At 54.7% G+C, this 10,774-nt stretch overlaps 7 protein-coding genes across 7 annotated transcripts; all 7 read left to right on the top strand.

Moving 5' to 3' along the window:
- Positions 1-88: 88 nt before the first annotated feature.
- DQ04_01081050 (hypothetical protein) lies at positions 89-1,603 on the top strand (the record flags this gene model as incomplete). The annotated part of the gene is made up of 1 exon (XM_009310181.1): positions 89-1,603. One exon carries the CDS (start codon positions 89-91, stop codon positions 1,601-1,603), a length of 1,515 nt encoding a protein of 504 aa, XP_009308456.1.
- A 374-nt stretch (positions 1,604-1,977) lies between these two features.
- Positions 1,978-2,682, top strand: DQ04_01081060 (translation elongation factor 1-beta; the record flags this gene model as incomplete). The annotated part of the gene is made up of 1 exon (XM_009310182.1): positions 1,978-2,682. The coding sequence occupies one exon, from the start codon at positions 1,978-1,980 to the stop codon at positions 2,680-2,682; it is 705 nt and encodes a 234-aa protein (XP_009308457.1).
- Positions 2,683-3,289: 607 nt separating this feature from the next.
- DQ04_01081070 (serine/threonine-protein phosphatase PP1 beta) lies at positions 3,290-4,282 on the top strand (the record flags this gene model as incomplete). The annotated part of the gene is made up of 1 exon (XM_009310183.1): positions 3,290-4,282. The coding sequence occupies one exon, from the start codon at positions 3,290-3,292 to the stop codon at positions 4,280-4,282; it is 993 nt and encodes a 330-aa protein (XP_009308458.1).
- Positions 4,283-5,299: 1,017 nt separating this feature from the next.
- On the top strand, positions 5,300-6,046 carry DQ04_01081080 (60S ribosomal protein L13a; the record flags this gene model as incomplete). The annotated part of the gene is made up of 1 exon (XM_009310184.1): positions 5,300-6,046. One exon carries the CDS (start codon positions 5,300-5,302, stop codon positions 6,044-6,046), a length of 747 nt encoding a protein of 248 aa, XP_009308459.1.
- A 308-nt stretch (positions 6,047-6,354) lies between these two features.
- DQ04_01081090 (putative RNA-binding protein) lies at positions 6,355-7,464 on the top strand (the record flags this gene model as incomplete). Its single annotated transcript, XM_009310185.1, has 1 exon — positions 6,355-7,464. One exon carries the CDS (start codon positions 6,355-6,357, stop codon positions 7,462-7,464), a length of 1,110 nt encoding a protein of 369 aa, XP_009308460.1.
- A 274-nt stretch (positions 7,465-7,738) lies between these two features.
- DQ04_01081100 (hypothetical protein) lies at positions 7,739-9,928 on the top strand (the record flags this gene model as incomplete). Its single annotated transcript, XM_009310186.1, has 1 exon — positions 7,739-9,928. One exon carries the CDS (start codon positions 7,739-7,741, stop codon positions 9,926-9,928), a length of 2,190 nt encoding a protein of 729 aa, XP_009308461.1.
- Positions 9,929-10,118: 190 nt separating this feature from the next.
- Positions 10,119-10,652, top strand: DQ04_01081110 (hypothetical protein; the record flags this gene model as incomplete). The annotated part of the gene is made up of 1 exon (XM_009310187.1): positions 10,119-10,652. The coding sequence occupies one exon, from the start codon at positions 10,119-10,121 to the stop codon at positions 10,650-10,652; it is 534 nt and encodes a 177-aa protein (XP_009308462.1).
- Between the last annotated feature and the right edge of the window lie 122 nt (positions 10,653-10,774).

Genomic DNA, 10,774 nt, shown 5'->3' on the forward strand with positions numbered 1-10,774 from the left:
TTTTTTTTTTCTCTCTCTTATCTCTGTTTTTGTGTGTGTGTGTTTTGTTTTGCTGGCTTTCAAACCAACGGGAAAGGGGGACGATCTAATGTGGTTGTACACCATTGCAGCTGTTGTCCTCTTGTGCTCCCACGCCGCTGGCCACAACTCCCTAGCGGAGGGGGAGACGGTGGTGCCATATTGCGCGCGCGAGCGGCACGCCATGGGGGGGGAGGAGGAGGAGGAGTTCGACAACCCCGGCGTCTTCTCCGGTGGAATTGGTACCGTGCGGACGTACGAGGGATGCCTCCAGCGATTGCGTGACCGCTTTGTCATTGTGACGCCGCAGCGCACCACACCGTCGCCCAAGCTGCTGCCGCCTTGTCGCCATTTCCTGCAGCGCAACGAGGCGCTGGTGCTGTACTATCTCGCGTCCGACTTGTGCCGGCTGGGACACACCACGAAAGACGCGCCGCATTTGATGGCATTCCTGCTGGACTACCTTGCCCCTTGCTCGATACAGTGCCGGCAACTAGACCCGAAGGATGCCACCGCGCGTCTTCGTGTGCATCTGACGCTCTTCTACGGCAATGTTTGCGCGTCATACCCCTCTCCAAGGCTGGACTCGTCGTTTCGAGCTGTCATTCTAGGATGGTTTCATGCACTGTTCCGCAGTGACTCGCCGTTCATTGCATTAATGACATCATGGGGTATCGATTTTGTCGCCACCACAAGTTCATCCGGAAATACCACATTGCGTGTGGATGAGATCTTTTACAAGGAAGCGATGAAGGAGCGGGGCTTCTTCTGTCCCCGCACCAGTGAGACTTCCGCTGCTACTGCTGCTGATGCTGCTCTTCTTCCTCCTTCGGTGGGCAGGGAGGATTTGTGGATAATCTCGCGGTGGGAGCGTTTTCGTTGGTTTCGTACCCGCGCGCAGGCAGGATTCTTCCGGAAATGCCTGTTGTGGTACTATGACGTTCCGAACCCTGGAGATGGCGTCACTGTATTGCTGCTTCAACGATTGGGAGAGCGGCACTTTGAGGAACGCGTGTGGTATGAGAAACTGCAGACGCGTTTGCGATCCTGCGGTGTTGGAGTGACGATGCAGACATTCATCCGCATGCCGTACGCTCGTCAGGCGTCCTTCATGCACAACACCTCGATATTCATTGCCGCTCACGGTGCTGGAGTTGTGAACATCATGGCAATGCGTCCAGGTAGTGTTGTGGTGGAGTTGTTTCCCCACGGCTTCCGCTACGCGATGTACCAGGAGCTGGCGGAGCTCCTGGGGTTGCACTATATCGCTTACGAAAGCCCGGTAGTTTGGCCTTTGCGTTGCTGCAATGTGCACTGGGAAGACGCCAAAACGAGATTTGCCCCGCCGCTGAAGGGCAACCCTCCTATGATGAGCTTTGGTGCACGTCGATGCAAAGAGTGTGACATTCGAGNCCAAAACGAGATTTGCCCCGCCGCTGAAGGGCAACCCTCCTATGATGAGCTTTGGTGCACGTCGATGCAAAGAGTGCGACATTCGAGTGTCCGAGGGGGATATGGACTCGATCATGCACGACGCGTTGGGACTCGTGACTGCCCACAGGCGGCTGCAACAGGAGTGACATGAGCCGGGCAGTCCCCCGCTACACGCGCAGGATGCCCCGTTGCATGGCAGGCCAACATGACGCCGTGCGTATGGCACTTGTGTCTGCACGGTGCTGCATGGAACCTCCCCCCCCCCCCCCCCCCCAAAAAAAAANAAAAAAAAAAAAAAGAAAATTCCACATCGATCATTGCGTGTGTGTGTGTATCTGTGCCTCTCTATGTCTCTAGGTTATATATATATATATATATATATATAATCATGTCTCTCGATTTCCGTTTTTTTTTTTCGTTTGTACAACAACCACTATCAATTTGATTTCATGGGGACGACGCATCTTTTATCCGCGCTACAGATCCGTACTCGGCTACTCCCGCACACACATCAAAGAAGTTACTATGACCACCCTGAAGGAACTCAACGGTCGCCTCGGCACTCAGCCGTACGTCTCAGGCTTTAGTCCCAGCCAGGAGGATGCGAAGGTCTTTTCCGAGATGTTTGGTTCACACACTGCCGTGATTGAGTGGGCCGCCCGCATGGCGTCGTACTACCAGGCGGAGCGTGACCAGCTCGCCAAGGGCGCCGCGTCTTCTTCCAAGAAGGCCGCCGACGACGACGACGACATTGATCTGTTCGGCGACGCCACGGAAGAGGAGACAGCCGCGCTCGAGGCCAAGAAGAAGAAGGACGCNGACGACGACGACATTGATCTGTTCGGCGACGCCACGGAAGAGGAGACAGCCGCGCTCGAGGCCAAGAAGAAGAAGGACGCTGAAGCCAAGAAGGCGAAGAAGGTGGTCATTGCGAAGTCTTCTATCCTCTTTGACATCAAGCCGTGGGATGACACCGTCGATCTTGAGGCGCTGGCCGGTAAGCTGCACGCCATCCAGCGTGACGGTCTGCTCTGGGGCGACCACAAGCTGGTGCCGGTGGCGTTCGGCGTGAAGAAGCTGCAGCAGCTCATCGTTATTGAGGACGACAAGGTTTCTGGCGATGATCTGGAAGACATGGTGATGTCCTTTGAGAATGATGTGCAGTCAATGGATATTGNATCGTTATTGAGGACGACAAGGTTTCTGGCGATGATCTGGAAGACATGGTGATGTCCTTTGAGAATGATGTGCAGTCAATGGATATTGTCGCCTGGAATAAGATTTAAGCAATCCATTTTCCCCCGGAAGAAAAGCAAAGAAAAGTGTAAGCTAAGAACGGGCGAAAAGGGTCGGCGTGTGGGCTTTATTTAGCACCAATTTCTTTCACTATGAAGTAAAGATGATATATAACACTAAGTCGCCAGAGATGACACCAGGTATTTCTTCTACTGTTTCTGTGCATTCACGCAGGGCTCAGGTGTGAAGTGATGCCTGTAGTATTGGTTTTTCTTTTCTGTTATTATTCTGGTCTGTCGCGTTTGTTAACACGCATGCGCATAGGAGATAGGTGTAGAAAGGCGAGACAGCACACATTGGGGAACCGGAGGTGGAAGAACATCACACGCACCACTGTCACCACTACTACTACCACTATTCGTTTGTCCCAGGCCGTGTGTTTGTGAGGCATTGACGTGTGTACACAGCGCCTGTGTGTGCAAACTCTATTTTTGCTGAAACAGAGTGGTGTGGCGGGCTTATCCTACAAGCCGCAGACCAAAAAAGAAAGCAAGAAAAAAAATATATAATACTCACAACCCCGACAGCAGTGAGGTGAGACATGGCCGCCGTGGTCACACGCAAGAGAAGCCGCTCCCAGTCTGCAGAGAAGCCGCATGAACGGCGCGAAGTCGCCACCGTCCCGCGGCGCGAGTTGACGCTCGAGGAGGAGGAGAAATCCGCCATCCGACATTTAGTCACCGCTATTCTACGCGACTGGAAGAGTGCGCAGCGGTACCTCAACGAGGACATCATCCGCACTGTCCTTCGCCGCGTGAGGCCGCTACTCATGTCCCAGCCGATGCTGGTGAACGTGGAGGCTCCCGTCAACGTGTGTGGCGACATCCACGGTCAGATCAACGATCTCTTAGAGATTTTCCGCGCCGGTGGAATGCCGCCCGCGTCGCGATATTTGTTCCTCGGTGACTACGTGGACCGAGGCAAGCACGGCACGGAGGTGATCGTCGTGCTGCTGGGGCTGAAGGTGCTGCACCCAGACAAGATGTGCGTCCTCCGCGGCAATCACGAGTCCGACAGCATTTGTAGAATATACGGCTTCTTCGATGAGGTGAAGCGCCGCTTCTCGGTGAAGCTGTTCAAGGAGTTCACGGACGTTTTCAACTGCCTCCCCATCGCCGCCCTCATTGAAGAGATTGCGCTGTGCATGCACGGCGGCCTAAGCCCTGAGCTGCGGCACTTTGACCAGATCAACCAGATTCGTCGCCCGCTGGTGGTGCCGGACGCAGGTTTGGCCTGCGACATTTTGTGGTCGGACCCCGAGGAGAACAGCGTCGGCTGGATGCAAAGCGAGCGCGGCGTCAGCTACACATTCGGTGAGGACGTGGTAAAGCGGGTCTGCGACAATCTGAGCATTGACATTGTGCTGCGTGCCCATCAGGTGGTCGACAACGGCTACTCCTTTTTCGCGGAGAGGCGGCTGGTTACGATCTTTAGCGCATCGAACTACTGCGGTGAGTTCACGAACAGTGGAGCTATGATGATGATGGACGAGAATTGCAAGTGTAGCTTCCAAATTTTTAAGCCGGCGTATTAATGAAAGCTGTTAATGAGGTCTGTGTGTGTATGCGTATGTACTGCGTGGTAAGAGCCTGTGCGTGACAGAAAGGACACGATAATGATTGCAGAACAACGGAGACGAGGCGCGCGGGAAGGGCGATTGGAGGGGGAGGGGGGAGGAGCTGTGGTGGCGAGGCAGGTGAGGGGGAGGAAGAATAGGAACCGCACATCATCATCATCATCATCATCGCTCCCACGAAAAGAAAAAAAATGAGCCGCTAACGAGAGAACCACAGAAGAGAAAAAAAAGTAAAAGAAGAATGCATGGGGTATATTGAACGGAAAGCAAAGGTGCTTCCTTCTCGGTCTTGCACATGCACACACACACATACACATACACATACACAAAAAGCAAACAAACAAGCATGCGTCTGCACTAAGCGTACTGAGTAAGGCGGGGGGAAAGACGAAAGCGAAGAAGGGGAAAATACATGCGCGTGCACCTGCATATGCACAGATGGGTGGGGGAGAAGGCATGGAGGTTTGGTGTTTTTGTGCGTGTGCGTTCATGCGTGGGAAGGGCCGGCTGCCACTCCATGNAGAAGGCATGGAGGTTTGGTGTTTTTGTGCGTGTGCGTTCATGCGTGGGAAGGGCCGGCTGCCACTCCATGCGAAGCGCACTAATCTCTACTTCCTTCCCCCCTTCTGTGTGCGTCTCGTGCCACGGCACGCAAGGATGAGGGTTGTTCTCTACGTGTAATAGAGTGTATGTATGAGTTTGTGCGCCTGTTTCTCTTTATGGTGGCTACTGGGGTACTTTCTCTAGCTGAGCACATGGCCGCACCGTCCATCCTTACACAATGCTTATATATCTATCTATCTATATGTGGGCCATACTGCCTGCTTGTCTGATCTTTGTTCATTCTGTATGCCACGTCGACCCATGTTATGCTCGTTTTTATTCTTACTTCTGCTGTTTTTTTTTGTTGTTGTTGTCTCTTTCCCTTCTTGTTGTGTTTCAGTCCAGGAGTCACCGGCGAAACAGCAAGCAACGATGGTTCTCCCCACCCGCAAGTCGGCTGATCGCCGCAGCCGCAAAGACATCAAGAAGCACCGCCCGGAGATCATCGTTTTGGACCTNCCCACCCGCAAGTCGGCTGATCGCCGCAGCCGCAAAGACATCAAGAAGCACCGCCCGGAGATCATCGTTTTGGACCTCAAGGATCACGTGCTCGGTCGCGCTGCCGCCATCGTGGCGAAGCAGCTGCTGCTCGGCAAGAAGATCACCGCGGTGCGTTGCGAGCAGCTGACGATAGCAGGGACGGAGATCCGCAACAAGATCAAGTACCTGCAGTTCCTGCGCAAGCGCAAGCTGTCGAACCCGAAGCTCGGCCCCTTCCACCACCGCAGCCCCTCCGATGTGTTCGTCCGCACGGTGCGCTCGATGCTGCCGCGCTACACGAAGCGCGGGCAGCGGGCGCTGCGGCAGCTCGTCGCCTACGAGGGCGTCCCCACCAACATGGTGCGCACCGGCGGCCGCGTTGTGATCCCCAAGGCGCAGCGCCACTACTGCTACCGCAGCGAGCGCCCCTACACGGTGTTGGGCAACATGTGCAAGCATGTGGGCTGGAAGTACAGCGACGTCGTAAAGAAGCTTGAGACGGCCCGCGTGGAGAAGGCCACCCGCCACCACAAGAAGACAGAGAAGGTGCGCTCCGCCTGGAAGTCTGCACGCAAGGCGGCTCTGGCGAAGATGCCCAAGAAGAACGTGGAGGTGTTGAAGAAGTTCGGCTACGCGTAGGCGAGAGGGAGAAGAATCCTGTGAAGGTTTTTCGCGGTGACACGAGGCCCTTTTTTTTTCTCATTTTCTACTTGTTGTGACACACAAGGTCTAACCCCTCCCCGTCTGTTTTTAGAATTGCTGGTATTAGTCTCGGCCGTTGCTCCTTCAGCTGCTTCATCCTGCCTGTTTTCTCTCTCACTTTGCCTTCACCTTACAACGCAAGTGCGACGGAGCTAGATCTCCATTCCTTTTAGCCGCTGCTGGTGGTGTGGGTGGAAACGAACAGAAGAGGAAGAGGGTGATTGTGAAGAAAGATAGCCTGATCGATGGGCAGGGAGCAACGGAGTGGTAACGCTCTACAGCAATACGCTACACCGAGGAGAGGCGCACCGTACCAGCACAGCCGTCCCCTCGTCGTTGTAAATGATCACAGCACGTCAGTGGCACCGGTGGAAAGCGGCGGTGGCAGCGGCAGCGGTCGTGGCCCCAGGCGCCTGACGTTCAACAACTTCGCGACATTCAACGCGCGAGAGAAGAAATTTCCACCAGACGCGAACGCTCAGGCAGCGCTGAAGACAAAACTCTGGCAGCTGTCTGAGCGAGCGTCCTTTTACTGCAACAAATGCCGTCGGGACAACATCATCTCCGACTCCATCGCTGTGGACACGGTGCATCAGGTGATGCTCTGCACACGGTGCTTCACTCGCATTATACGTCCGCGCTCCTACCGCCCCAGCCGTGTCGTGCCTTTTCCATCGCTTCTCTCTTGGCTTAGTTACAAGCCGTCGAAGGTGATGGAGATGTCGGATGACATTTCCAGTCGCCCCGCTGAGGCGGTGGCGCCTTCAGGTGAGCGCACCGCCGCCCCAATGCTCGGCGGTGGCGATCGGCCCACGCACATCCAGAACCTCCCCGCTATAGCAATGAACACGGTGCCGTCTGCCCGTGGTGGCGCGGTACTGCCAGGCAGAGGCCCGGAAGCGGCGGCGGCAGCACAGTGGAAGGAGGAGACACACCCGTGTTGTCGCGTGTGGGGGACGTGCTTGCACGGCGAGACATGCCTGTTTCGCGGTGCGCCGTACGACCTGTGTATATGCTTCCTAATGGGTCTCTGCCCCGGTAACGCGGAGAAGTGCCGGCTTCTACACCAGCACGTGTTTGATCTTCCAAATACGGCAGAGCCAATGCCGACAGTGCGGCATGCGGGAAGTCTTGACGACCCACAGAGCGCGTGGGGCAAGTGGATTTCGAAGAAGAAGAATAGCCCGAACTCGGCTGAGTGGCAGCTATGGAACAATGGTCCAGTACTGGACCTGCTCAACGTGTACGCCCCCGTCACTCTCAGTGAGGAGGAGGAACGGCAGAACAGCGCGAAAGCTGCGGTCAAGCTGAATTTTGCGGACATTTCTGCAGCCCTTCGCGGTCTCCAGCAGTAACGAGTGAGGGGGAGAAAAGGAGAAAAAGCTGCGTATGAAGTTCGCGGTTCTATCCGTAAATGTGTGAGATAGTTGGATGTTTGCCTCTCCTGGTTACAGTGGTAGTGCGCTGGTAAAGGTATGTGCGCGCTGTTTTTTTCCTTGTTTTTTTTTTTCTCGTCGCCCTTGCTTCATTCGTGTCGTTGCAACTAAACATGCATGTACGCACACCAAAAAGATGATGAAACTAGTCGCTCCGTTTACGCACGAGAGCACGACGGAAAGGAAGGAATAAATGCGGCATTGCCTATTGGTACGCGTTAGAAGCGTTTTGCCGTCGACGCTGCATGTTGGCAAGGGCGCCTTGCCTTCTCACCCACCGGCTGCACCACCGAAGGTGGACACCAATGCGGAGGCGTACCGGCGTATGGCGCATGAACTCACACTCCTCTCGGCAGATGAATTCAGCCGTCGCCTTTATCGCTTTAGTAAGACAAATTTTGACCAGAGCCAAACTGGTGCGGTACACGCGCATGTTACAGAGCTGATGTGCAGACGTCTGCGGGAGGTGAGCAACAAGTGCATTCGCGAGTATGCCCACCTTGCACATGCGGCGAAGCTCCATGAGCTTTGTCTAGAGGTGTATTACGCCCGTGCGGCTCTCATGGCGGCCAGTGCTGCGACGGACGGCGACGACGTGGCTGCTGGAGGGTTTGTTGTGTCCGACGCGGTTGTGGATAGCGCGTACAGTCTCGCTCGTACTGCCGATCTCCGCCGTCTGGCCTCACATTGCGTAAAGCACCTGCAGCAGGTGCCATCCATGGGCTGGGAAGTCATGAGTGCCTTCTCTTTGGTCCGCGCATTCTGGCGATGCGTCTGCATTGCCACAAACCACAGCAGCACACACACCGTGGAGGGGAAGCAGGCCATTCAGGATGCAGCCTATATATACGACGAGTGCATAACAGCAGTATACCCCGGTCCGTGCCAGGAGCTAATGGCGCAGGATGCCGTACGCATTGTCCAGCGCTTTGTGCAGTATGCCTCGTGTGGCGACGAGGGTGAGATGCTCTTCTTTCATTTCTGCCTCCAAAGAGGATTCCTTCGCAAGCCACGCGACACTGTGCGACAGGACGATGGAAGTGGTACATTGAGCACTATCGTCAGCAACGGCAGTGCAGGTAACGGCGCTGAAGGGAATGTAGTCTCGGAGGAACAGTGGTTCTACGCGAGTCTTATTGCGACGTGCCGTGTGGGACAGCATGTAGATGTGGCGCTTCGGTACTTTGACGACATCTGCACGTTTCTTGGAATCGAACAGGTAAGCAGTGGCGATCTTTTGCGTCCACGGGCGCGAAGGATACAGGATGGCACCCACACAGCCGAACAAGCCGGGGAAACAAAAGCGGCAAATTCAAGGTCAGTGGAGCAGGTCTCGGAGTTTCTCATCTTCCAGCTACTGACTGTACTACAAAACGCGAAGGAAAACGGGAAGATGGTCTTCATAGCACGTGCAATGCTGCGTGACGGGGCACAGCTAGGCATCGGTGTCTGGAGCATTGTCCTCATCGCGGCAGGCGAGACACGAGCCGTTGACTTGGCTCTAGCGGCCTTCGCGCAGGCCAGACACGCGCTGGTAGAAAGTGCCCAAACCGTAGACCGCCGCGGGAATGAGTACCTCCTGCAGACCTCAATTCACGCCTTGTCTAAATGTCAGGTTCCTCGTTTTGAGGAAGACTACCTTCGGCCCTGTCAGGAACAAAGCCTCATGCACTGCACCAACGAGTTTTACTTCTGCGTTCTTCTTCAGCACGCCCACAATTCAACAGACCCTGCCGCCGGTGCGGAGGAAGTCCTTCATGCAATAAAGGAGAAAGGAACACCTTTTACCACCCGCATTGTGTCTCGACTAATGAAGATATACCTTCGCGTGGAATCGCCGAAACTGCTAGAATTGTATCAGCACGCCACACAACGCCTTGGCCTCTTCAAATCGTCGTGGCTCGATGAACTGTTACTGTGGGCTGATCGTCGCCGCTACGATCTCACACAGGAGCAGCGCAAGTACATTCTTGACGAAGTTCAGCGCGTCCACGGCACAAAGGGTGCGGAAGGTGACATTGGCGGGCTGCGCACACAATACGCGCTCTTGCGATACGATTACGAGCACGATCCACTCAATGCTTTTTCGCAAACCTCTCAGCCACAAGTAGCAGAGCCGACCATGATGGACTCCCGTGTTCACTTTCTCATCAAAAAGCCTCACTGCGTCAACCACTACGCAGCGGAACAGCGCAGAAACAATGCTGTTGCCAGCTGTGCCCTCGTCGGCGACCCGGAAAGAAGGCAGAGGGTAGTGCGCTCTGCACTTCTCGCAAACGAGGGTGTCACAGTGGCAAGCGGAGACGTACGACCTGAAGAATTTAGAGTCTACATGGGATCATTAATTGAAGCATTGCAGCGTACAAACAACTGTATCAGTTGAATTTTGGCATCAAACCCTCTTTCCAAAGGCACCGCCATATGAGACGCCAACTGCGACCCCCGGCCATGATGTGTCGCACTCTCCCTCCTCTCCCCATCACTGAGGTGTTGATGTGCCGCTTCTCCCCAACATCTCATTGTAGTGTTTGACCTTCTAAGCAAGCTCGTGCAAACTCTCCAGGAAAGAAATCATGATCTTCTGTCGTGCGTTGATCTTACCGTTAGCCATCTTGGCTACCGCTGCCGCTGTTTGTGCCAATCTGTTTGCGGTGTTCCGTAAAGGGACCGGACGTAATAAGAGTGAGCAGACACTCTGGTACAGTAGTGAGAATGTGCGTTCTGGTATAAAGGAAATGGTGAAGGACAGTCCGTGTGACCAATACAAGCTCTTCTTTGAGATCAGTGAGGGCGGTGCAGCGGGCGGTGCTGGCGTGGGGCTCATTATTTTCGTTCTCGCCATTGCGCAGCTTTGTTCCAGGCAAGGGATGTGCTGTCTCAAATGTATTACATCACTCTTCGTTACCCTTGCTTTTGTCGGGTGCGGAGGTTGTGTGGGCCTTCTCGTGTACGGGTATCTGAAGGGTTACTGCCAGAACGACGATTCCCTGAGGGACGCATATGCTCCGTTCAAGGACCGTGGATACGAATTCGTAGAGGGATTCTACCTTATTTGTACTGCATGTGGGCTGTTTCTCTTCACCTGTCTCTTCCAGTGCTGCGCGTAGAAGCATAGGAAGGTTGGTGGTCCGATTGACGCGTATATATGCTTTTTTTTTTTCATTCCCTCACACCTGTGATGCCCCTTCGAGCGAGTGCGTGCTTTTTACTTGCGGACATCAAACCAAGG

This window comes from Trypanosoma grayi (assembly GCF_000691245.1).
Source record: "Trypanosoma grayi strain ANR4 Tgr_108_V1, whole genome shotgun sequence".
Classification (NCBI taxonomy): domain Eukaryota; phylum Euglenozoa; class Kinetoplastea; order Trypanosomatida; family Trypanosomatidae; genus Trypanosoma; species Trypanosoma grayi.